This window comes from Rhinolophus ferrumequinum, chromosome 22 (assembly GCF_004115265.2).
Source record: "Rhinolophus ferrumequinum isolate MPI-CBG mRhiFer1 chromosome 22, mRhiFer1_v1.p, whole genome shotgun sequence".
In the NCBI taxonomy this organism is placed as follows: Eukaryota; Metazoa; Chordata; class Mammalia; order Chiroptera; family Rhinolophidae; genus Rhinolophus; species Rhinolophus ferrumequinum.
Genome location: NC_046305.1, coordinates 42,794,769 through 42,822,412, shown reverse-complemented (window position 1 = coordinate 42,822,412; position 27,644 = coordinate 42,794,769). Strand labels below are relative to the sequence as shown.

General features: G+C 36.9%; 1 protein-coding gene and 1 pseudogene across 3 annotated transcripts in view; one reads left to right on the top strand and one right to left on the bottom strand.

The window, feature by feature from the left end:
- CEPT1 (choline/ethanolamine phosphotransferase 1) overlaps positions 1 to 27,644 on the bottom strand; it is a 34,519-nt gene extending 6,875 nt beyond the window's left edge. The window contains exons 1-5 of one of the 3 annotated variants that reach the window (XM_033093720.1): positions 27,522 to 27,644; positions 20,963 to 21,372; positions 14,580 to 14,727; positions 13,283 to 13,424; positions 1,739 to 1,823 (exon numbers count right to left, since the gene is read on the bottom strand). In XM_033093720.1, the coding sequence (XP_032949611.1) occupies positions 1,739 to 1,823; positions 13,283 to 13,424; positions 14,580 to 14,727; positions 20,963 to 21,301 (714 nt within the window). In that variant the 5' untranslated portion in view covers positions 21,302 to 21,372; positions 27,522 to 27,644. Of the gene's footprint in view, positions 1 to 1,738; positions 1,824 to 7,001; positions 7,087 to 13,282; positions 13,425 to 14,579; positions 14,728 to 20,962; positions 21,373 to 26,600; positions 26,712 to 27,521 lie in introns of those variants that run through there. The other 2 variants (XM_033093721.1, XM_033093722.1) reach the window with 2 other exon arrangements.
- Positions 18,712 to 19,659, top strand: LOC117014562 (60S ribosomal protein L28-like; annotated as a pseudogene).

Here is a 27,644-nt window from a genome sequence, read left to right as displayed (position 1 = left end):
GCAACACCTAAAAAGTAAGGATATGTATGTAATGCGCGTACATAACTTCATTTACAACAATGCTTTTATCAGTGTGTATCTCCACACTGATAAGGATAATTAGGAATATGTACCTGGTGTGGACTTGTTTTTGGATGATCAAGGCAGAAGTCCCATTTTCTTTTTGTTATCGGTATGGTAAAACAATGGTAACTTACATATGTTTAAGATATTCAAAATAATCTTGGAAGGGGGTAGATTTTGGTATAAAACACAAAGCCTATTATAATAATATTAGTCGAGAAATATAAAAATTTAACTGGCGGTAAGCTTTAGGCTTTATGATCTAGTTTTAGGAAAAGTAAAACTTGCTCTACAGCTCAACTGTTTTAAAAATGTAGTTATATAACTATTTAACCTCGTGAAGAGCATGTCATAGAATTCTCTAGTGAAAGCTATAGATCTCAGATTTCACTAGAATATATCTCAGATTTCCTTAGAGACCCCATTGGCTTTTGAGACTAATCTGCAGGAAAGATGTGGATCTGAAAATTATACACATGACTGAATCGTTTCAAAATTTGCCTGGTTGACTATGAATTATTTCTCTTCCTTCCTCTCCCTCCTCACAACCCTATTCTTCCAACAAAAGGCATTAAACAATTTCTGGTAAGAAATACTTTGGGAAGTGTGTTAATTATACTTCTTCGGGCCACCAATTTACCATCACAAAGTGACTTAGGGAAAATTCTTGCTCAGTAAATTTCCCTTATACCTTAAAATTAATTTGATTTTTAAGAGTTATGTTTGGTTAGGAGTAGTAAGTCTTTTTGGTAAGATCACACCAAACAGATTACAAATACTATGTTCCGAATGGGTGGTAGTCACTGCCAGGAATTAAAGGGACCAGAGAGTGCAAACTATTTTGACTCCAATCTGGAAGGATACATTCCAACTGTAAGAAGAGCAACTTTTATTGAGGGCTTATTATTTGATAGGCACTATTCTAAGTGCTTGACACGTTTTTACTCATTTAATCCACAAAATAACCTGATGAGATAGGTACTATTATTGTCCTCATTTTACAGAGGAGGAAACTAAGCCACAGCAAGTTGAGTAAACAGATGAAGTTCGCAGGCAGTAGAGCCTGGAGCAAACTGGGGCAGCCGGGCTTGTGAGCCTGTGTGCCTGGTCTCCACGTTATATGTATCGCATTCCCTCTTCCAGAAGTTTGTGGGAAACACTCTGTGATTGCAGGAGTGACTATTTTTCAGGTGAGGTTGAAAATAGGGTCTTGGCTTGTTGAAACAATCTTATGGCACTGGTTTCAGTAAGCATTTGTTCTGTTTTGAGGCCAGAGTTCATTTACTACTTCAAATGTGTTCTTCGGCTTTAAGCATATGACAGAAAAACTAGGAGACTCACAGAGTTCAGAAAGAGAATAAAAGGTTTGATTTAATCTTGTCATTGGTTAACGTGATACACCAACTCCTGTTTCCTCAGCTGTAAAATGAGATGACAAATAATAATTCAGTCAGCCTTCAAACATAGCCCTGGAATGCACCTAACATACCACATAATTCAAGGAGTAAAATTCACCATGCCCAAAAGAGAAGTTTGTGGCCTACCGTGGCTGTGACTTTTTATTTTCAAAAAGAATAAAATAATGTTACACATCACTCTTTAACTGGATTATCCTATATTAGAAACAAGCACAAGACAACATGCATTACATGGGATACACAATGTGAACAGTTACCATAGATTGCCAAAAAGGTGGTCCTCCAATCACTGCCAGCAAATGCATGATTATTATGAAGATTTGCACTTCAGTCACATCAATTCTGATTAGGTACAAAAAGCCAAAAAAGCAGAATTACTCAAAACAATTTCAAGTTAATTACTTGCAAGCTTAGCAGCATTCCTCTATCATGCACAATAGAAAAAAAAATCTCAAATATTGAGGAAAGGGGAAAAGGAGGTGTCAAAAATTTGTTACGAGCAAAACCAAATAACATCCAGAGCCTTTTAATTTAATTTGATGAATTTCACAGAGCAATAAAAACCCCTCCTTTCCAAAGGAAATTTCTGACACATTGAAGTTGGGCTGAAACTATAGTTTAACCTTTCCCACCAAAAAAGAAAAAACAAAACAAAAACAAAAAGGTGTGTGTAAATTAAGTGTCAAGCAGAGGATTTCATTGCACTGCTATATAATAGGAGATCTTGAAATAAATGCTCTGTAGTATCAAATGGAAGAAACAGTGAGCTTTCACTAAAGTAACACAAGTCACTGAGACCCTGCAACACTTAACTGTTCTTTAGATATATTCATTTAATGCCTTCTGTGGTGTGGGTGTGAAAAAAGTTTCACCCAATTCTCGAATTCTTACGCTTATTAGGTCAACTACTCTAAGATTTTTGGGAAGAAGATACTGAAAGCAGTCAAGAATTAGCTTTGAAGTTGGTGAAAATGATCTTACAGTCAAGAAGAGACAAACCTGGCCCAAAAACAGGGTAGTAGAAATTAGAAGACTGAAAGTCTGGAAAAAAGAATGTGGGCAAAACAATTGAGGAGCAAAGCATAAACTGGTGTTTGTTTCCTTCTGTAGACTAGCACTTTATAAAATCTTGAGATTCTTCTTCTCAGATTACTGGATCCAAATGCCTTCTAATTTTAAGAATTTATCCTACAGATATGCTTGCACAAAATGTTTATTCATTACAGCATTATTTATAAGACCAAAATTTTAAATTATCCCTCAATGAGGGAGTGGTTATAGAAATTATGGTAGTTCCACACAATGGAATATTTGGTAGCTTTTAAAAAAAAGAGTGGGATGGCTCCCTACATAGTGATATGGAAAAATATCAAAGATACATTAGGTTAAAAAAAAAAATTCCAGAATGTGTATATGCTACTTTTGTATAAAAACGAAAAATAATATTCTATTTTTATTGTTGCCATTAACTACATAACAAATTTCTGGACGACTACATTGCAAACTAAGAACAGCGGTCACCTATGGGAGAGGACTGTGTGGGGGATGGACAGCTGGGAGAGGAGGATGGGAAGGAGACTGTTAACTGCATACCTTTTTTATAACGTTAGTTTTTAAACAAAGTGAATAATTTATCTAGTAAGAAAGTACATTAAAAAATCAGTCCAAGAAAAGTAGATACCGACAATAGCAAGGGGGTTCAATTCTCAGAGTGGAATAGAGCCCCCATGTCTAAAATTGATACTGAAAACAGACAACCTATCATGTGAGCTTAAGCCATGTAAGCTCTCACGCCCATAATAACCAGGTTGTAACCAGTCTCTCACAACTACAAAAACGGATCTGTTTGCTCAAAAATGTTTTTTTAAATAGAAGCTTATTAAGCTGCAAATGTAGACTGATGTAGTTATCTTGATATATACATTTATTGGGGAAAAAAAATGGACTGAATTAGGCTATAAATAATCCGTAGAGCTGACCTGGTGAGTGGTGTTGCCAATAAGGGAAATTACACTCAAGTAGCAGACTCAGGAGACTAAGCAGGTGTCAGAGATGATCGACTGTCTTGGGTGGAGGGCAGACATCTTACAACATTTTGCTGGATATATGAAGTAGCCTTTTGGGAGGGGAAGGGCCAGAAGTATAGCATTACAAAATAAAAATGGAGGGAACCTCATGCAATTCATCTTTGTACCTTGGCTAAATGTAAAAGAGAACCGGAAACATGAAAGATGTTTTCAAAGCCCCAAGTTGGAACACCTAACAAATGCATTGGGTGTGAATTCCAACAAGACTCAGTATTTAACTGAGGGATGTCAAAGGACTTAACTGACATTCTGTAGAGTTGATAAGCATGTTACTCATCTTTTCCCAGAATTTTTTGTCTTTCCCCTCTAATAACAGAAATAAGACAATTTAATCTATTTTTCTAGATGTGATACATGCATTTCCAAGATCTACTCTGCAGTTAATTTGTCAACATAAATGTTTTGTTAAACTCTACACAGTGAATATGACCGTGCTGTAACATGGGTTGGCTTCTCACTTGGTTAACGCAGAATATACACTAGGGCTGAATTAAAAATGTCCGAGAAACCCTGGTTTGCACAATTTGTCTTGTGAGTTATTGTTTAAAAAGAAGCAGTTTGTTTAAAAAGTCACTGAAGGTGTCTGGAGTCCTATTCAAGGATTAGACTGCAATTAACTACAGATTTGCAATTATTTGTAAATGGATCTGAAGTACGAGGGAACTTATGCATAATCAGACTACGGAATTCATTATATGCTTTACCAGAAATACCATGGGTGGGGTGAAGACTGGTAGGCTGGAATAAATATTAGCCTAGAAATTTAATATACTGCCTTTCAATATTTTACTTTCTACCCTATCACGATAAGGGGCAAATAGCGCATGCGAGTTTAATGTTAAATAACATTATCCGTACAGCTGAGGGATAATTATGAGTACTTTGAATTCAAGTGTTATATACAGAGAAAGTGTATTTTTGAGATAAGCTGAATTATTTAAAACAGTATTATCTACCACATGCAAGACCATATGGATCTTTAGATTGTCGGAGAAGACTGAAACAAACAAAAAAACCCAACCCATCTAGTGACTTAAGAAAAGAAAAAAAAGAGCCTAAGGCCACAATAGAACGAGTCCCTAAGAGGAACTAAAGTTTAGGTCTCAAATTTTAGGGGCAGCCTATCCTTACCATCTTTGGAAACAGAAGTATTAGGAGCGAGTCCTCTCACCTTATTTAGTAATAATGCTGGAGTTAATAAAGGGATCACAGACATATTCTTCCTCTCGAACTAGCACAAATAATTCCGGAAGAAATCTGGAAACTATTGGGAGTTTCTAACATAGGTCTTAAACATTAATATAATTATGATGATAATGAATACTTGTTATATGCCAGCTACTGTAGTCAGCATATTACATTTTTGACTCTTAATCTTCACAACCATCTCAGGAGGTAGGACTTTTACCACTATTTTATAAATCAGGAAATTTAGTCAGGTAGGTTAAGTAACATTTCCAAGGGCCCATTACGGAGACAATAAGTGGCAGAGCCTTGAAAGAAACTGGGAGTGTTGCTCCTACACAGTGCTAACCAAACTCCTCATTTGTAGTCTACTAATCAATCAACAGGGACAAACATTTGTCACACATTTTTAGAATCCAATAGTCAATAGCTGACATAGGAAGTTTAGATGCTAATAAATTAATCTAGAAACAAATTAGTAATAACCACTCTTTCTGAAGCATATTATTTTCCCCCGAACTTTGTAAAAAAAAAAGCACATCTGGCAATTTCATTTCAATGACCAAATCAGTTAAAGTGATAAATAGTAAAAGCAAAAGAAAAATCCTGCAAGTTAGCAGCAACTGGTAAAAGTGAAGACACTGTATCTGGAGAAAAAAACATTTTTTAGGTTAAAATTAAAATACATTTGTTTTTAGAAACATTTTAATAGGAATGGCTCTATAAATATAGGGTACTTTGTTATCATAGACAAACAAGGTGAGAGTAAATAATACAGCCAATCTCCTGACTATTACTTTCATTAAGAATATTGGTGGAAATGACCTTTGGTGAATATAATTAATAATAATAAATGAGCTATCAAAAATTATAAATCTAGACAACTGCAGTGAGCATAAAGCTTCAGGACTTTGGAGAAAGTACCAGAAGAAAGGTTAACAGTAAAGGGGTGCTAAAGGACACATCCTGAACTATGCATATTTTTCTACCCTAAGAAGGAATTCCACAAATAATTATGTGAATACATTGTAAGTGCAATCGAAAATGGCTTTAGTTTTGCTCCTAGGACATGCCTCTAGTATTTTCAGTATTCTCCACATTTCAAGTTTATTTGGGAAAAAAGATGTAGAATATCCCTCCCTATTAAGTTGGCCCCAAACTTATCATCACTGCCATTGGATAACTGGGATTTACGATACTGCAAGACGCTGTTCAGAAAGCGCTCTGCTACCAGAGACTCACTATTTCTGTCACGTTATTGTAGCATTTAGGGGCATGGGGACTCAATGTAGGAAACCTAATGTAGCTTCGGATTGCTAGAATGATCTGTCAGGTGTTCACATGAACAGTTCCCCAACACTCCCGGAATTGCAAAATAAACGGAATTTAAGCTGTATTTTTCTTGTAAATAAACCTTTTCATACTAAAAAGGTTTCTTTATTAATACAAGAAAAGTGTGAAGGATTCTATTGGGAAAACATTCCCTAATGAATCTTGAAATTTTTGAAGTCATAAGGTCAAAATTATACTTCTAATGTGAGTAGGAAAAGAAATATTACTCAGCATTTATTAAGGAAACATGTATTTACTAAAAACAAACAAACCTGAAAAAGGCGGGTATTCAGAGGATGACTACAGTAACATGAAAGCAAAGGAGACTTAGTTTTAAAAGTACAGCTAAGAGAGGAAAACAGTAAACATAACAAACAGAAGTGAGAATAGCTTCTCGCATTAATTTTTTAAAAACAAAGATCATGGAAAACAGAAGCAAAAGAACTAGTACTACATTGCTTAAAGGATATAAGAAGTCAAGAAAACAAACAGAATCTTTCCTACATTGCTATAAAAAGTCCTCTCAACTGACGTATCTGAGGAAAACTCTGCTTGCTTTAGTTTTCAAAATATAAATACCAAAAAAAATTCTATTTAATGGTGGAAAGGTATTTGTTTTAAAAATATTACATAGAATAAAAAATGATTATTAGGTACAGTAGGTAAATGAGAACTGTTTTTGGCATCAAATCACCAGAAATACTATTTTTCAAAAATTTTTGTTTATTTAATAGAGTGGATTTTTATTGCCCTATTATATATTAAAATTATTTTTCTAATAACCTATTTGTCTGTGAAATGCCACCAGGAAGACTTCCGATTTTTTGATTTTTAATTATTCTGTGCATGACAAAGGTATGTCTTTATTGAGTTCACACCATTGTTCACTGGACAGCATGAATATTCTAGCAGTTACCGTGAAGTTCCAGAACCAAGGTCCCAGGGTTCCTGTGAGAAGCTGGCTTATTATAATTAGGATCTGGGACTCTGTAACATCGAATCTATGCATAAGGAAACAAACATTTCAAAATAACTTTACTCAGAGCTTTTGCTAAAGAGCACTAGTAAAACAGGTATAATAGAAATACAGAAGATGCCAAAAAATGTATACACATTTTAAGAAAGGAAAACTATTAAAATTGTAATATGCAACATCTACCGATAACAAAAGATGAATACAAGTCACGTTTGACTTCTGCAATTACAAGAGGTGCTCAAAGTGGTTACCATCAGCGTCCAGACACTTCTGATTACAGCGAACTACTGCTTGAGCAATAGCTGACCAAAGTGGCCACTGTATACATTTTTTTGGCACCCCCGGTAGATTTAAAAGGTAGCATTCTTCTTAGAGAGACAGCTAAAGATTCAACGATACAATTTACACAATATGATCACTATCTTATGCATACATATGTATTTCTTACCCAAGTCAAAATAGTACAAAAGCTTAAAAATTAAAACTGTGACACACTAAATGACTTGTAAATCGGCAGTGGAAACACTAGAACTAAAAATACAGTCAATTCTCAATTACCCAGGAATGGTAAATAGTACTTGCCAAATAATCACGCTGTGTATATAATATGGGTCCCTTCAGGGCCAGAATCCACCCAGACTTCCCTGCAGATAGGAATGACTCCCAGAAGCCCCAATGTACAGTTATCCATGTGTTTGAAAAACCATTAAAACCTTGAACCTCTTCATTCATTGCCTCGCATCTCATCATGCTCCTACCTCTGCTATCTCAGTAAAATTAGCACATGTATGTGGAAAGCACAAATGGGAAAGTGACTTTTTTGGATATGGTGAAAGCAAAAATCTAATTGGCCATTTCGTTGTCCTGTTTCCTGATAATCTCTAGTCCAGAATCTTATCCTTTTTCCTTCTTTCTTTTCCCTTAATTCCACACCAGCATTATAACTTTCTACTATATTGGGTTAGTTTATTAGTGGTAAAAATAAGTAAAACATCCAATTCAATCATTAAAAAAGTTCTGGAACACAGACGGTGACAAAAATAAAGATTAGAGGTTTAGAAAAGGCTTCAAATAAAATTGACATAATCCAAATTAAGTACTGAGGAATGCTCGTGATAGAAAGAGGTCCACAATTTTACCTGATAATCTCAGAGTCCAAACTGCACTCTAGGTTTTACATTAATACAAATAGTTCTTTTCGGATAGTATCTATAATAATTTGATAAAATTAAAATGGGCAGAGTCCAAATGAATGGATCATTGCTGAGAAAAAAATACACAGGAAAATAGAAACTAAAAGGAAAATCTCTGGTGTTTAATAATTCATGTGGTAAGTCTTAAACATTTACAGTTACGCAGATCCTATATTGGCATTCACCAGGAAGTTTCCTAATTCTTAATCCACAGAAAGTGGATTATACATTAACAGGCAGCAGTTTTTAATTACTATGAGAGCTTTGAATACTTATTCTTTAGAGATTACTTGGATAACAAGCTGAGCTGGATTTCTCAGACTACCAACCAGTAGAATACATAGCCTATTAACTTTTTTCATTCAACTATAGGGGAAAAAAAGTCAGGAAATTAGTTACTTACATAAAACTAAATGGTTGGTGGCAGGGTTTTTAGCTAATGCAAATGTGAAACCTTAGAAGCATGACTTGAAAAATGTAATGAAGTGAAGATAAATACTCTGCCTGCCGTAATTATAAATAGTATGTACACTAGAAGTAACATCTGTAAAATTAATCGACTCACAGAAGGAACCTTAGACATCCCCTAATCCAAAACTCTATTTTACACATTAGGAAATGAGGCCATGAAAGTTATGGGGCTTGACCAAGCTGACACACAGAAAGATAATCTGGAGATAACACTTGCGGCAAATATGCTGGCCTGAGTTCAATTTACTATGCTAATTTCTTTTTTTCCCTCCTGAAAAGATAACTTCAGAGTATTCTTTTGCTGAAATGATAATTTAAGTAAGAGCTCTACTTTTCATAGTGTGCAAGATTTTTCTAAGGCCCATGTTTTGTATAAATATAATTTATTAGAGGTTGTTTAGGGTTTCTAAGCATGTATTAAAATGAATTTCTACACAGACATCTAGGTACCTAAAAATACCTAGATATGGAAGGTTTCTATAGGCCTTAAAAGAGGAAAGGTGAGTGCTTCCATTTAATATAATCCATAAACATTTAAAAGACTATTTTACAAGTGTTTACAAATGAGCTTCAACTCATAATTCTTATCTTCTTCCACTGACCCAATCCTTCTGTGACATTCTAGCCTCTAAAGCCCATTTCCCTCCCCAGTCTTTCATATCCGGGCTAATAAAAATCCTAAAGGGCTAAGCTGGGTCTGGAAGGGTCCCAATGAGCAGTACTCATTTCCACCAGCTCTCTACTTGCTCAGGACAGCAGCACTGTCAGGACACAGGTCCTGATGTGACAGGTCCGAATATTCTCTGCGGAAGGCAGCTTTTAGTTGTGATCAGAGCAAAGTGCTGGAAGACATAGCTCATCATTTCAGGGAGGATGTATCCAAATCACACTGGCTTTCTCCTAATACCCGACTTAGAATGGAAATCATTTAGTTATGGGTTAATTAAATTACTACGCCTATTTTTGTTCAAGATACTAAGAGCAAACTTAATAGCAATTAAAAATACTGACATTAGGAGACTAAAAAAAAAAAATTTTTTTTTATTTGGCAAACTATTTTATAAGGTCATGAAACATAACAACCTGAATTTATTTTATATAAAAAAGAAATCCTCATGATTTTTTTTACTCATGTGTGAAACATCAAAATAAAACAACTAAAATAAAATGTTTTAAAATAAAATTCCTAAGGTGCCTAAGGCTGCTTTTACTCTCTTCTCAGTAAGAAAAACTGATTTTAAAAAATTTCGTTACTTTTGAGAGTTGACCTTGTTCTTTCCTAATTAAACAAAATAAAATTGGGGTTTTCTCCTCCCCTCCAAGCATACAAACTTTACTTCACTATTTAACCTATTATACATGTGCCTATTTTATCTGCTCTCGAAAAATACGTAAAATCCAAAATGGCATTTTTAACACTTCTTTAGGAATATCGATATTATTCCATATGCCTCCATTAAATAGGTATTTTGAGAAATATCTCCTTGAATGTAAAGCTCTTGCAGTATATTTCTATGACGGTGATAGCTTGCTTTTAATTTAAAAAATAAATTCAGTGTTGTTTTAATGTGAATGTAGGATTTCAGACAATTGCATACAACTTTCTAAATCAAAACCAATCCCTTATAATACTAATAATTTAAACTGAGATGTTAAATTTAAACTGGCCATAGTATTTCTCTTTTTCACACCACTATAAGGTAGCACTGGTCTCCGCGGGAGAGGGTCAGACTATCAAGTGCCTCCTGTCTATTACCTGAAACGCCTTTATTCTTGCATTTTTAGCAACCTAGCTCCATAAAGCATCCCCTCTCTCTGCCACTATTTTCTCCCCAGCTGTCTCTAATCGCTTCTCTAGTCAATTTCCTTTGTATGATGCTCAAAACACAAAATCCTCACTCAAGTCCACGTTCTCTCCTCTACCCGATGCCTCATTCCTTCCCATCACAGCCACATATTTTATAAGTAACCCGCGCTAACTGTGTGCTTATTTATTCCACCGACTTCTCATCCCATATAATCTGGCTGCTACCCCACCACTGTAGAGAAACCACTCTGATGGCCTCATACTGCCAAGTTCAGTGTACAATTTTCTGTCCTCATTTTGAGTCTTGGCAGCATTTAGTGTTGTTATCTTTTCAAATTCATCCCTCTTCTGGCTCTTCATTCCATTATGCCTCTTCCTACGCTGGCAGTTCAGTAATTTTCATGGGCTTCTTTCTAGGCTTGCCTCTCTCTGTTTTCTGCTTTTCTCCTTCTGCCTGAATGTCTAACATCCCTCACATTCGCGTACGTGTTGTATAGACAGGATTCTCCCTTCAAACAGGCTCCTCTTCCTGTAGTGCCTTTCTCACCTTCCATCCAACCACCTAAGGAAGGGACCTGGGCATCATTCTAGTCTCTGTTGGCTCATTCATTCTCCATCTCTAAATAGAGACCACGTACCATAGTTTCAATCCCTTAAATCCCTCTCCAACCCTAACCCTTTCTCTTTAATAGCACTCTTATTGTGCTAGTTCAGACTTCATCATTGCTCACATTAATTACGCTGACGCCTCCTAAGGGGTCCCCTTACTTCAGTCACAGCCCAGCCCACTCCAATTTACTCTCCACAATGCTGTCAGACTAATCTTTCTAAAAGGTACTTCTGTCATTTCCCTGTTTTTAGGTTCTGCAAAGGTTCCCCACAGATTCAGGATAAAAACCCACATTTTTCGGCAGGACATAGGACGCCCTCGATTTTCTGGATCTTCTCCAGCCTATCTCCTGCCACTCCCACACTGGCATCTCAGGATCTAACAATATGGAACTGCTTGTCGTTCTGCAAGAGCATATTTCCCCAAAGGAATACACCACCAGGGAAATTCTCAGCCTGGCAAATAGAAAGCTGTGATAGCAAATCACTCCTACCAACACCATCTATTGACTCTTCCCCTGCTTCCATGCTTTTCTCTTTCCTTCCTTCAGTTCCCACACCATATGGCTGGTGCTGATTTACTTGAAAGGGAAAAAAAGAATAGATTAGGGCTAGATGATTAATTAGCCTTCAAAATAAGACCCTGAAAGCCATCTCTGAGATAATAACCAAAGAAACAAAAACAAGGTGAAATCCAGGTATTATGAATTCTTCTATCTTTGAAAACAGTAACACTACTGAAAATTAAAACGGATTAGGGAAAACCAAGTGATCTTAGAAGTCTATTATAGTTTGTAGTTTTACCTAATGCAGAGAAAGATGATGAAAATATTACTGAAATGAAGTAAAGGCTACAAAAACAATACTGAGAAAGAATATCTGCACATAGTATTTTCAATTCCTGCTTTTTAAAAAGTGTTTCATACCTTCAATATTTTCTGAGCATTGATCATTTTATAAACTGCTGATGAATGCACAGGTATATAGTTTTCAATTGGATGCTCCTGTCCTTATTATCACATAATCAGCATAACACCTTAAGATGGACGGTAAATATGTTCTCTAAGCCCCTTTATTTTCAAATTACTCTAAGTCCCTTAGTTAACATCCAAAGTATTAATAATTATTCAGTTAATGTCATAAGTTAAGAACACTTAAATCCTACTTAAATAGGTAGTAGGAAAAATCATCTGAACTGAACTTGTAGGGAACAGCTGAATTTCTACGCATTCTGGCTTTTTCAAGGCCAAGAAAACTAAGTTTATTAGGGCTCTAAAAATTTTAAGTCCATTAACAATTCACCTTAATTAGAGACTAGGTTAAGGTGTTTTCTATCATTTGTCATCAGAGATTTTTACTTTGACATTTCATGAAGTATTCAGTCTTTTTTTTCAAGTTTTTTCTCTTTTAATCTTACACCATGAAAAGAAATAAAAGACTAACTTGAACAGTGTAAATAGGATCTGTGACACTTAATTAAACACCAGTTGGTGAATTCCATCCTTAACCTCATTCCAAGACTGGTTTACTCATTAATATTTATGGAAAAGTACTGATCACCAGATTGGAACTATTCATTTTGAAGTCTGAAAGGATGATTTATTTTATTCTTTAATTCTTAGGTATTTCGTTGGCAGTAATAATCTATGTGATTTGCTCATGTCACTGAACTACCAAGAGCTTAGATTTTTACAGATTCATAAATAAACAATGTGAAAAGAATGCAATCTAATTAAGCTATGGTATTTAGAGATGAGACTTGCTCTTTGCTCTCATAAACTATCTTTTCTTTCCTGAAAATGAATTTTACTATGTCAAAATAAAACACAGAGTTAAATTGAAAAACAATGAGAAAAAGAAAATTTGTCTGTTGGAAAGACAAGTGTGTATGAGTGAGAAGGGGCTACTGCTTTTCACATTACTTTAAAAATACTGGTTGGGAGGTTCTAATATTTCCTTTTAAAAAGTGTGATAGAAGAACATGTGATAGAGACCATTAGGGAACAGTTATGAGGGTTTTCAACTTCCTTTAATTACCAAACTAATTTTGTGGTTTGTCAATTCCTAATACTCAAATACCTAAAGGCAACATTTCTCCATATCTGAAAGAGAAAACAAAATCACGACCAAGTGTTACTTACATTCCAAATCGCAATGTTCCAGAAACATATGTTTGCCAGTGTGCACAATAGAACATGAAGGTCCCAGCAAAACAACAAAAAAACATCCAATCAGGGTTTGTCCCCAGTTGCACCGCAATACAAGTTCCAAGAACCACAAAAACTGCAAAAGACAGATCACAGTGAAAATTGAACAATCTGAGTAACAAGCATTGAGATGGAAGTGATTTTAAATGAGACAAAAAGGAGGTGTGCTGTAAATGTACAATCTTCTCTATGGTAAATGTCCAGTCTTCTCTATGGTAACAGGAAAGCAGAATATAATCTTTTACATTGTACTTTACACCATAATTTCAATCTCTTCTTTCACTATACCACTTAATGGAACCAAGTTCTTCAAAGCAATTAAAATACTTCAGCATTTTTTTTGAGTAATCTCCCAATTTAGTGACAGTGTACTAATAAGCAGTAAAAAATTATAAGGGAGAGAGTCAAAAAGAAAGAAAAACTAAAGGCCTAGATAATTCAAAGGGACCTACTTGCTTCAGATTGATAGCTGTCTTTTCTTATTTAGCAGATGTCATTATGGGTGACACACATAGAAAAAAGACTTCCTATAAAAGTTTGGAACTCAAACTACAGTGCAAAAATGACTATCACTTAAAATAAAATAGGATACTTACCAGCCTGCTGTTGCCTAATTAAATTAAAATAGCCTTTTGAGATGCCCAACTAGCCCTTAGTCAGTGGAAGTTTTGAGTTTTCCTTGAGTCTTGAACATTTTTATACCAGCTTAGCTGTTCCTTCTCCTCCACTAAGCAAGCTGACGTCAGGATACACTGAAACAGTAACTTGAACATGTACCGACATCTGCAAATCTGAGTTCACTAACTGTAACTATCAAAGGTTTTGTTTGTTTCTTTCAAAATAGTTTAAATGCTATGCCAAATGACAAGAAACCAACTGAAGACTAGGAATTTCCTAGTCTCCCACTATTGTACTCTCATCTATAACTTATGAGATTTTTGATGAAGACAATTATGCCCTAAGATTTTAAAAATAAAAGGTGCCCAAAACAATTATATTTGGGTTGAAAAAACGTAACAAGGAGAAATTAACATAAACTCTAAATTTCCCAATACAGCTAATAATGAACAAACATTAACCAGATTTATAGTTTTTTGAAAATACCAAAACTTAATACAAAATCACTTATTCTGATAACTATTACAACACCATAAAGCTCTTATTTATTCTAACATTGTTTATCATTCTTTTTATCACTATTAATTACTAACATGAAAAAAATCAATAATACCTGTTGATAATGAATCACAACCATGATCAAAAAGTTCTCCCAAAGGAGAACTACTGTTTGTTCTTCTTGCCTGTTTCCCATCTATAGCATCCAAAGATTGGTAAATGAAAAGGCCACACGCACAAGCAATATACGCCCACAGAGGTGCCTGTGAAAAAAAATAAGCAAGAGTATTAAGACATACTAATTAATATAAATATGAAGAGCGTTAATTAATTAATTAATTACTAAGAGTATTAAGACATACTAATTACTATGTTTGGTTAATAAATTTTTGCTTGCAGGTATTTTATCTTCATTCTCCGGAGAAGTACTACTGGTTGGAAGATATAGGAGAGAAGATCCACGTGCTACATAATAAAAAACGTTTTTAAACAATCCAAAGCATAAAAGAATTAAAATCCTTAGTAGGTGTGCTCAAGCAGATGCTGGATAACCACTTCACGGGGACAGTACAGAAATCCCATGAGAGATTAGACTACTCCTATAAAATTCTTTCTAACATTAAGATTCTAGGAGTCAATTAATGCATCACGTAGTACAGTTTTCCCCAAATTTTATCTTTCAAGACGTTTACAGGTATTACGTGAAAAAACAATTTCCATGCTAAACTCACGTGGGAAACACTGGGTTAAACAATGTTAAACAGATTTCCCTACAGGACTTCTTCTAGTCCTCAACATCGCTAATGTACACTGTGAATATCCAAGAAAGGGGATACAACGTGTTGCCACCTTTCAAATTTATTTGAGCATGTAACTTACTTTTAAACACACTGGCGCAACACTAGGGAAATAACTATCTTGTACACAGAGTGCTTAGAACGATATTTTTCCAATATTTATGGCCACATTTTCAGGGAATAGATTCTTTTTTCCAGACAGAACTTGAGTCACTAATATTATATGTGCTGCCGAAGTGAGCACATTGAGTCACTAATATTGAATTTAAATGTTGTACATTAAAAAAGGAGAGCTTCTATTTGGTTTGTTCTCTTTTAGAATGGAGAAGAGTGGTTTGTATCACTTTTCACTATTTCACCATACCCAGGCCATGAAAAATTATTATAATCACAAGATATTTTCTCAGGTACTAGTTATCAAGTTAAACTTGTATTAAATGCTCAGAGCTACAAATTAAAACTATTGAGAGCTACAAATAATATTCAGTATATATTCTGCACCGCAAAGAGGTTTCTCTCCAATAGAGATCTATTTAGCTCTCAGTTATTAAAGGTAAGGCTTCTCTTAAACGTTTTCTTTGAATCACCTACTTTAGAACACTGAGGCTGTTAAAAGGACTACTACATACCTCCCCCAAGCCAGGGTTCCAAGCCAGAAAGCAGTACCTGTGGTTATGTAACCACAGTTTACATGCAGGCACACTGGACTGAGTGATTAATCTTGTTTGTCTAAGAACACCACCTTAGACTCTGGGTCAAATGCTTCTTGCTCCTAAAGGAATCCAGGATGTCGACAGCAGCACTGTGCTATACAATAGCCGTTAGCCATATGGGGCTATTTTTGTTTAAAGTCATTAAAATTAAGTCAAACTAAAAGTTCAGTTCCTCAGTTGCACTACACACATTTCTAGGACTCAAAAGACACATGTGGCTATGGCTACCGGATCGGACAGACAGACAGACACTACTAGCACCACAGACATTCCTACTGAGTAGTATGTCTTGAGGGGACTAGGAGGGTAGGGTCTTCTTGGGGTCTAAACTTAGCATTTTAATGGGGCAAAGTGTTACTCTGGAACAAAGACAACTTCAACTATTAGTATACGGATAATCCTATAAAGCTGCAAGATAGTGATTACATACATAAGAAAAGGGAGCACAAAGCCTTGTCTTTGAATTTTCTTCCTGTCAATCAGTAAACCACTAATATTTATATATTTCTTCCTTGTTCACATTATTTCACAACTCTCAGGGGTGTTTTAAGAAGCTGCCTTCTCATTCAGGAAAGAGTGTGGCCTCAGCTGGGTTAAGAGCCTGGAGATACACTAAATGAATGAAGGAACTCATGTATCAGTCAGGAAACCATTATTATACCCTGACAGGTGGGTGGGGAAGAACTGGTAAGCAAATAATCTTATCACAATCTGGCAAGTAACTAACTTGCAAAATCTCGCATCGATATTGTTATATAAGTCAACTCAGGCGAAAAATTCTAAGAAACATTCTAAGCACCGTTAAGATTTTACTGAGCTTTTGAAACAGAACTGAGGGATTTACATACACACTCAAATATGTTGGTACAAGAGTGATTTTTTTTCCCCCTGGGCGAATCCAATAAAAAATTGTTAAACATTATGTATGAGGAGGGGAACTGGAAGTAGGGGTGGGAAGGAAAGTCAGGTAAAAAAGGGAAGATTTTACTTTTGTTTTACACCTTTTTGTTTATTGCTATGTAATAAACAAATATTTTCCGCTTCCTCTTTAATGTTAACAGGAGTTAACTGGGCAATGAGATTGTGCAATGTGCCATTTTAATTATCTTCCCATTTTTCTATATTTGAAAGAAATCTAACAAGTTTTTTAGTGAGTTAAATAAAAAACATTAAATTTAGCAATACACAAACAAAGCAAATGATCATTAAAACAAAACACTTAATCACATTCTAAAAAGTTATATTTAAACCTGAAAGAGCTCTTACTGGTAATAGCATATAGCTCAGTACTGTTTTTCCTGTGTATAAAATAGAAACACAGGTAAACCAGTACATGGTTTTCTGTCTCTTACGTGGCAAGGGTAACTCAAGCGTACGTAACATATATCAAGCTGCCAGATAAATTCTAAATTACCTTATGATACTAAAACCAAAGCTACCAGTTGATAAGGTTTAAATACTTAGCAATGGAAATGGATCATGGACATTTTGCTATTCTATATAAAAAGGGAGACGTCTACATTTCTACCTTAGGCACTTGAAAAAAAGGACCCATTTTCCTTTCTTATTTACTGGAAAGTTTGCTTTTTTCTAATAAAAAAAGATAAACCCAGATTAAGGCTTTATAATAGTGACATTCTTTTCTTCCAGAAAGATTGGTATCTGAAATGGCAGTGTATTTTTAAAATCTAGTAACTTAAAAAAATATATGGAAACTTCATCATACCTGTAGGTATGAAATTTAACGCTCACCCACTGGTACAAGGCCCAGAAAGAATTAAGAGCTACAATGAATGAGAATTTCACTGAGTAATACGTTTATGTAATTCTTTGACTTCGACACACTGACAAAGAAAAAACAAGAAATTCAATAAGGACTTAGATGAATTTATGAGTCCATATATAATGCATTATTAGAGCAATCAGGAATGGGAGCGGGTTGTGGAAGAATAGGTTATATACTTTATCTTTCTAACGAAAGAAACATTAACCACCTACCATTTACTGAGTATTGTATGTTAGGCACTTTGAATGTATGATCTTTCTTAATCCTCATAATACTCCAAAATAAGGTATAAAAGGATAAATAAAATGCAACTTGGAGAATTTACACGTAATTCACTAATAATCACTGAGATAATAAGACAGGTCATGAAAACCAGCCATGGCCTCTTTTAACGCATTCTGATCTAAGCCGAAAAGGATTTCTGCCATGCAGCTATAAATGCATCCAGGCACAGCCTGTGTTGAACGTTCCCTTGCAGGGCACCCAACCATGGCTCAGTCATATTCCACCTTGTTTCCTCCCAGCAGCAATTCTGAAAAGTTCTCTGTGATCAGAGTAGTTCCTATTCTGGAAATTTCCCCAAAGATTTAACTAACTCTAGGGTGACTCAAGAATTCCAAAGCACGTAAGGACAGAAGCTGAAAAAAAGTATCATAGGGAACATGGTGCCTAGTACACGCTGGGTGTCTAGTAAATGACCATTAGTGGCTGCGCTACCTTTAAACCCACTCTCATTCCCTGATCCCCATCCTGGAACTAGCTAGCTTAGGAGGATTGGAAGGCTTTTCCTATAATCAACCCGCTTCCCTGTTGTTCTGTCTCTAAGGATGTGTGAGATCTGGACCAAATTCCTCTGATCCTCAAGTAAGCCACAGCTCAAAGGACACATAATAAATACTCCACGGACAGCTCTTTCTGTCTCCAGCTGCCGCAATGAGAGGAGCTGTTGCCATGTCCACGCATCTGCAGTGGCTGGTCACGTGCAAGTGCTCCAGCTTCCTGATCAAAAGGAACAAGCAGAGGTACTGCACGGAACCCAATGATGTGAAGCCCCGCAACTCCTTCAGCTACAACGGGCTGATTCACCGCAAGACAGTGGGCGTAGAGCCAGCGGCCGTTGGCAAAGGTGTGGTGGTCGTCATGAGTGGAGATCGGGCCAGCAAAAGCCGGCCAGCTCCTACATGAGGACCACCATCAACAACAACGCCCAGGCACATGGCCGCCATCCACAGAGCTAGAGCCTTTCTGCGCAGCCAGAAGCCCGTGACACTGAAGGAGGACTCGCCCGGCCAAGAGCTCCTGGGAACCTCCTCAAACCCACTGCCCAAAGCATAAAGCATCAGCCGACTTCCCCCAACCAAAAAAAAAAAAAAAAAAAAACAACAACAAAAAAAAGTTCAAGGTCATACAGAAGATGCCAAAAAAATGTATACACATTTTCAGAAAGGAAAACTGTATTAAAATTGTAATACTCAATATCTACCGGTAACAAGTCACGTTTGACTTCTGCAATTACAAGAGGTGCTCAGAGTGGTTACCATCAGCGTCCAGACACTTCTGATTATGGCGAACTACTGCTTGAGCAACGTTGACCAAAGTGTCCACTTGTATACATTTGTTTGGCACCCCCCGTATTTGTGGAGGAGAGACTATTCCAGACACGACTGCTACCTAATGGCTGCAGGACCCATCAGCTAGATCTGGGCCAAAATAGAGATTGCTTCCTGAATATCCCCTTGGAAACCATCTGATTCACCTGCCTGGGCCTCCCCTGTGCCCCAGGTGTACAAGTTCCTAGAACAGGGCGGGGCCCTGCCCCCAGCAGCAGGTCCCGTCCCAGTACCCTTATCCACCCTGCCTGTCTTATATTACTCTTTAGTGACTGCCCTGGGAAACTGACCCAGCAATAGTTAAGCAATCATACTGGTTTTTGTTTTTAAGTTTCCCGATTGACGTAAAGCAAGATAGTTAAGAAAATGAAGAAAAACCAGAAATATGTCCATATAATCTGTATGGACTAGATTTGTAAGGTGAAGAACAATTAAAGTTAGTCAAGAATGAGGGGGAAATGAGCATCTGAAAGAAAAAAAAACCCAACTAAGTAACTATGAATTGATAACAATAGAAGACAGAGGGTTAAATGGTGACAATTTTAACAAATCATCTGAAAAGACTAGTTTAAAAAAATTGTAACGAATAAAAAAATAAAATAAAAAGGGAAAAAAAAAGTTGTTATTTCAATCTTAAAACAAGACAAGGAATTGTGGCCATTGTGACACATGGTCCAGAATCACTTCTGATGCCTTTAGTCGAGGACCAGCTCCTATTTTTTGGGTTCCCTGTGATTGAGCATTCAGATTAATACGGGCACAACAACTGTTTCTGATTCTCGTCATCTACCTAACTATCTTAATTCATTTTTGACAAGGAAATTTTAAAACCGAAGAGATAAACATCAATTTACCCATTGTGATGAAAGGTTCTACTTTCAGTTTTGGTTTTAAGTAATGAGTACAGAGGGTAAAAAAGGGAACAGCAGTAGAGAGACTTGTTGTATTCACAAGGCCCAGGGAGAGTCTTTGTAAGCAATTCCATGCTTCCTTCCTTTTTTAATAGCAGCCATTGCAGGATATACAGCAAATACATTATATTGACTTTTTCTTACACTTCTGTTGTCATGTTAGAATAATAGAGAAATACCTGAGGTCTATCAGTTGCACATGTTTATAGAAAAAGAGATATTCAACAATTGTCCGTGGAATGGAGAGGAAAACACTTTTGATAAGACTAATTTACAGCCATGCCACAGACTTTTAACTATCAGACTTTTCTCTGTGACCATTTTAAATTTGCTAAGACTTTATCCAACATTCCAAAAAAAAGAAAAGAAATAAAACTCTTTTGTAAAGAATTGAGACTTACTGATTTTAAAAGGAACATTTTACATGTTAATCCCTGCTAACATTATCTACTAGGATCCGAGCCCACATTTACTTCTGGTTTCTCATAAGCATAGTGTATAAAGTAGGTGATTGTTATGAGTTTTACTAACAGTATGTGTAATAGGATATTTTAAAACAGTTGACAAAACAGCTGTCCAACTATCTATCTGATCTTTAGCTAAAATGACCTAGAAATGCCAAAGACGGTGTTTCTGATACATAACAAACATTCGTAGCTGCTGTTAAGAAATTTCTCTTACCTGCTCTGTAGCTGTAGGGCAGTAGAAGACCAATAAAACAGTCGTGCAGATGTTTATTGACAATCCAATGATGGTGATGAGATTTGGGGCAATCCAGGAGGGGACCCTTCCAACTAGCCATTCCCAATATCCTTGCATTAAAGGCTCAAGCAGGGACCTCCCCGCACTCTGGTATCTGTGTTCCTCTAGTCGCTTTAGCTGGTGTCTTGATAAAGGCGGTGTAGGTAACTGAAACAATTTATTTAATACACACCCGGGAGTACTCATATGCCCGAAGCCCAGCGGGGACTCCGGGTGAGAGTCTCCACATCGTTTCCTTGTTGACCGATGCCCACTCATGGGCTTTGGTTTTCTGTTATTTGGAGAGAATAGTTTATCTTCTTTTATAGCTTTTGGTAGCTGGTCTTTACCTGAAAACAAACAAAAAATTATCAGCCATTATTTACATCAATGTTAGTAAATTAAAAAAAAAGAATCAAACTGGTAACAGAGTAATAAATATCAAACAGGGATCAGAAAATCAGGTATCTTTTTTCTGTCTCACACTGTCTTCAGTAGTGTAAGGAAGAAATCTTAGAAATGATCTAATCATTTCACATATTTGAAAACTGAGATCCAAAGGCATACCAAAGCAGCAGCAAATCAGTATTAGTATCAGAGGAATGACCTGAATAGCATGGGTCTTAAATTAGATTTCATTTGCTAATAGCTAACATTAATTGAGCACTTACTATGTACTAAAAATTTAAGCACGTCTTCTGTATTAACTCATTTAATCCTCACAACAACCCTAGAAGGTAAGGACTATTAATTATCCCTATTTTTACGGAAAATGAAACTAAGCACAGAGAGGCTAATTAACTTGCCCAAGCTCATAGAACTAGTAAATGAAGTTTAAATACAGGGTTTCTGTTTAAGCGAAATTAAAAGATAAAACTTCTTACTAGTGGAAAGGGATATACAAGGTGGGGATAAATAGCAAGAAGAAAGAAATGAACTTTAAGAGGACCGTATACATGCATTAGCAGAGTGACTTGATGAACTGAGGCAGTACGAAAAAAAGTCTAAGTGCATACGGGACCTTGAGTTTAATCCCTGACGTACCTGCATGAGACTCAGAAAAGATTAGAGATAATATGATTGTTATAAGTTATTAAGCAACGTAAGAAGATAACGACAAATATATTTTCAAGATTAATAGGATAGTTATATATACTCATCAGAATGGAGAAAGCAGTGGGAACATGGAAGGCCTAGAGTAGGGTAATAAAAATGGAAACATGAAAGAGTCAAATCTGTAAGTAATTTCTATTTAGAAGGAAGAGTCAAGAGAAACCGTTTAGGGATCAGATATGATGATGAAGAGCAGAGGAAAAAGGAATTAACAGAGATGAGTGGTAGGTAGTAGTGTCGGTAGGGAGAGTTAGAAAGGAAAATCAGTTTGCTATTTTGGCTTTGGTGGTGGGGGTGGGGAGGAATGAGGGTCGGGGGTGAGACACATACATGCAACTTTCAGGTAGAGATGTTTTAGACAAAATCAAATGACTAAAATTTCTATAAGAGATGAAAATTTTAAGTTATCAACTTAGAAATTAAAGTCTAGTTAAAGACTAAAAAGTAGAAAAGTTCTTGAAGGGATTAAGTATGGAAAGAAAAAGGAAACAGAACCTTGTGGGAAATTCATGGTTAGTGAGTAGGAGGAAGAGAAGCCATAAGAGGACTTAGAAAATTAAAAAAAAAAAAAAAAAAAAAAGGAATTATCTTAATAGAGCTAAAAGGGTAGTGGCATTGAACCAAGTGAGGTGTACTTTGCTCTTCTCGTAGAGAGCTAGCTAGCCACTATCCAGAATGCAATACGAAATTCCCAGAAATGCTGCACTATGAAATACAGAATGTGATACAGGGTCTAGGACATTTCAACAATGGACCTAGTATCAAAATATGCCCAAGAATTCTTTCCTCTATTCCCATAAATAACAAATTCCAAAATTTCAATGTCACTAATGATCTAAAGCAACATCTAAAATCTCAATCATGTATCTCAACAATTGGTTCAGAAAAACTTAAGTCATTAACTGCCATAAATAAAATCTCAAAAATCTCAAAAGTATCACGAGATCACCAGTGCAACAATGTAACTAAAGTACTCTGAAATAAAAATATTGAGATAATTTTCAAACCAAGGCAAATCAAAGCTTATTTTAAAGAATTCTTCCACTCATCTAACTATGTCATAAAGCAATGGATTAAAACTCTTTTTAAGCCATAGTTATACAATGTCAATCAACTGGTTACAAGATCATTTTAGATCAAATGATAGATGGATAATCACCAAAATACTTAGCTTTGTGGTAGCCAAATTTTATATGGTCAAACTGAATGATGCATTTTCACATTTGGTGAGCTATAATCTATAACTGATCAGCTCATATGAAATTCCACTTAAAGTGTGAATAAAAAGTTGAGCCAACTTAATTTATATTTAATTATTGTAGTGTTCCATTCCTCTATTGTTAAAAAAAATAAAGTGACATATTGATGGTGCTGGCCTGCTTTTGGCACTAAACAGCTACAAGCAACTGATCTAATGGTTTTAAGTTTGAGCATTTGGCAGGACTGTATGATAAAGTGATACTTTCCTTCTGAGTGTTTTCTCCCGATGACCTAGTTGTTTTTTTGTTTTGTTTTTTTACCTCTTATTTCTCTTTTAGAAAAATCTACATTTTGGTAAACCTTTCTAGATCTAGCCATTATAATTCATATATGCAAAAAAGGCAATGAATTTGTGACCATTTCAATTTGGCAAGATTGTCTCTGTGAAGCTATTAGCAACAAGATTGCAAATATAAATTCAGATACATGTAGCCTCTGACATATAGATAGCTACTTTGTTTTCAACAAATACAGAGAGACACAGAAGTCACTGCCACAGGTCCATCTCCACTCTTCCTTCCCCCAGTCACACCTGAGACTCAGAGGCTATTGATACGAAAACCATCTCATGAAAAAACAGGAGCTTCCGAATTTCAGCAATGAAAAGCATGCACATCTCAAGGAAGCAGGACTGGGTAGGTGACTACAATAGGAAGATCAGACTATAAATAAAGAGAAAGGGGAAAAGGATGTGGGATGGGAATATGAAAAGGAGGTATAAATATTACAAAAATCATTTTTAGTCACTTGCGATTTTTATCTGAGCTAGGCCTATGCAGAAAGGGTGAGGGAAAAAATGTCCTTTTCTTGACACACTACAAGAAACTAAAAAAAAAAAAAAAAATAATGTAAGAAATGAAAATTATTGCTGGCTATCCTAGCAATCTTGCCACCAGTCGTTAAGTTTTTATGAGAAAATGGATTACAAGTTCCAAATGCATTCAGTCAATATCGGAGTGCAGTAAACAAGATAGAAATGATCCCAGCTCCCGGGTCGAATGGGAAAATAACTAAAAACTAGTAAACAAGCAAATAACATTATACATTGTGATGGGTGCTATGAGGAAAACAGTGTGGACCAGAAAATAGTTGAGGGTGCACATTTTAGATAAAGTGGTTGAAGTCTATTAAGAGGTAGCATTTATACCAAAGGAACTAGCCATTTCAAGAGCAGGAGGAAGAGACCAAGCAAAGGGAACAGGCCCTGAAGCAAGAAACAGCTTATCTTGTTCAGGTGCCTTTGAAATCACCATGTCTGGACAGTAGTAAACCAGATGAAAGAGTGGAATAAAATGAAGTTTGCAAAGCCAGACAATGCAGAGGTTAATAGACCATGGCAAGGAATTTTTATTCTGATGTTATGGAAAGCCACCAACGAGCTTATAAAGAAGCCTATAATTTTATAGCACAGCCTATTTGTTAACGGAGGATATGTTTTCATAAATCATAATAGTAAAAATTTTAAACTGTAAAAAATTCCCATCACCTGGAATTCAGTTTATGATATCGATCGCATTCATATAGCTACTTTAACTTTTCTACTTTTAATCAGCAAATTTCCTTCCTCTGTTATAAACTGTTTCTAGTTCAATAGTCCTTTCATAGCACTTATCACATTTTGAACTTTTTTTTGGTTGTTATTATTGGTGGTGGTGGCTTTGCTCTTTTTCCCCACACTAGTCAAAGCTCTATGAACACAGGGGCCACGCCTGTCAACATTATTTTCCCCAGAATCTCAAACCATACCTAAGTAGGTAATTAGTACTTTTTCGTGGAACAATGAACAAATATGATTCATCTAGTATTTAATGATCACTTAGTTGTTCTAGACCCTGAGGAAACAGAAAGATTGAAATATGTCATCCATGCCCACAAGAAGCCCAAGGGCGGGGGTAGGGGTGTCTTGGAAACAGCTAAGTTATAATAACACGCTGTGAACAGACTTCCAGAGCAGGGGGCACATATGGTTAAACAAAAAAAAAAGTTTTCTTCGTGCAGGCATGAATATTTATGTGAAAAGTCCAACAAAGGTACAAAACTATAATCAGACATTTAGTGAGTACTTTTACTAAAATCACACACAATTTGTGCACCTTAAATCTACGATGTGCAACATCTGAGCTTACAGCAGCTGAGGATAATGGCGTGCACCCTACATTTCTCCTGTGATCAGCACCGGGGCACATCTGACAGGTATCACACTAAAAAAGGAATCTCCACCACTCAGCAGAGCACTAGATAAGCTTACACAATATCCAACCTGCAGTTCGAGATTCCAAAATTCCCAACCCCCCCATGCCTAAAGATGCCAAGTTTTGAACTGCACTGATTCAGCAGCATGTTTACAGTCTTTTCACAGAAATTGGTGATTACACAGCTCCTTCCAACCTTGATGGCAATAAAGGAACACTACTAGTGGCCAACACTATTTGGGAGGCAGAGCAAACTATAAAAAGCAAGTTTAAAAAACAGAAAGAAAACCAACAGGATCAGAGGATCACATTCAGCATTATTTAACAAGTGATACACAGAACAAGTTAGTGAAAACAAAAGCCTTTTCAGTAGACTTGGAAGCAAAAACAGTCCTGTGTAACACAATGTAGATCTCCTGTTTTGCCAAAGTGAAATCTTGCATTCCTTAAAAATAGGGAACAATTTCCTCAAGGAAAGAAAAAGCAAAAACCTGGCATTTTATAAATTATTTTCCTATTGCCTTAAAAAAGACAGCACGGCATGACCCTCAAAAACATCACCAGCACTTCCGCTAGCTTAAAGAACATGTCTACTGCTGCCTAGAAAAGAAATTGACTATGCACCAGAATGTAACTGGAGTTATAAGAAAAGTTTACAGTCAAATATCAAATACTTAATAATGTTTATAATGTACATTTTTAGGAGAGATTGGATGTGGGAGAGGAAAGGGAACAACTTCATGAAACCATAGTTGTAAATATTCAGCAATAACCTATTAACTGGACAACAAAGACGCCTCTGTCAAAACAAGTTAATGCAAGAGGCAGATTTACCTAACCTGTTTAAGTGGGAGGGTTGTAAAGACACGCGCGCTTCTACTAGTTTTTCTCAGCATAGAACGAATGTGCAACAAAATGCTTTTAGAACCTCAATCTCTGGAATTTTACGTGAACGCCAATGATTCTACAATAGTAATGCTATGCTCTAAAGCCCTTCCCACAGTCTAACTTACGTTAGTCCTCAATTCGACCCACACATTGAACATAGTATTCCTACTAGTTGGAGAGTAGAAACCGAATCTTTATTCTTTGTCCACCTACAAGATAAGACACGAACATTTGTTTAAAGAACCGCGAATGTGCCTACTACAGTAATATGGATTCATTCATGAATGGGGTGACTCCGATGCAAAACTATATATTCAATACCCATGATGCAAACGGCCAAAATGACACAAAAACGCCAAGCACCGAATCGGAGGACACAAGTTCAACACGGCTCAATGTAAAGACCTCATTCATCCCGTGTCTATGGGAACGCCGGCAAGCCCGACTAGCAACCCTCCGGCCCTTTCTCCTCCTTCCAAGAATACTGCTCAAGTCAACCCTCGCTGGCGATCTCAGAGCTCGTCGATAGACACTGAAATTTCTAGAAAAGTTGCTGGCCAAGAAGCGTGGCCCCACCACTCAACACCAGCCCCGCATGCCAAAGGGAAGGCAACCCCGGCACAGGATGCAACCCGGCTGTGGACTTAGCAGCACCCGAGGAGGGTGTGGACACGACGGGCAAGGTCGGTTCCGCGCTGGCAGCGCCTCCAGCCGTCGGTCCGCCCAGCCCCGGCCCGCCGAGGTTCTCCCCGCTCCGACCCGGCCCGCACACCGCGGCCCCCTTCCCGCGCTGGCACTTCGCCACCGCAATCTTCCAAACTGGGGCCAGAGGGGCACTCGCCCCTCGTCCTCCCCACAACTCCGCGCGCGAGGCCACCCAGCGCGAGGAAGGACGGCGTCCGCCTCGCGCGAGCCCAAACACAGGAGATTCCCACGCCCCACCCCTGAGCAGGGACGCCCCCTGTGCACCCCTCTTAAGAGTCGCGTTCCCCAACACGTCCATCACTCCCCTGAGGTCTTCCCAAGACCGAGCCCCGCAGCCTTACCCGGACCCCTACAAGCACACCCGGAGAAACAAGACCTCCGCCTCCAGCCGACTGGGTGACTCTGATGGGAGGCAGCACGTTCACGACACTTTCGCGACAGCCGTAAAGGGATACGGGGTCGGA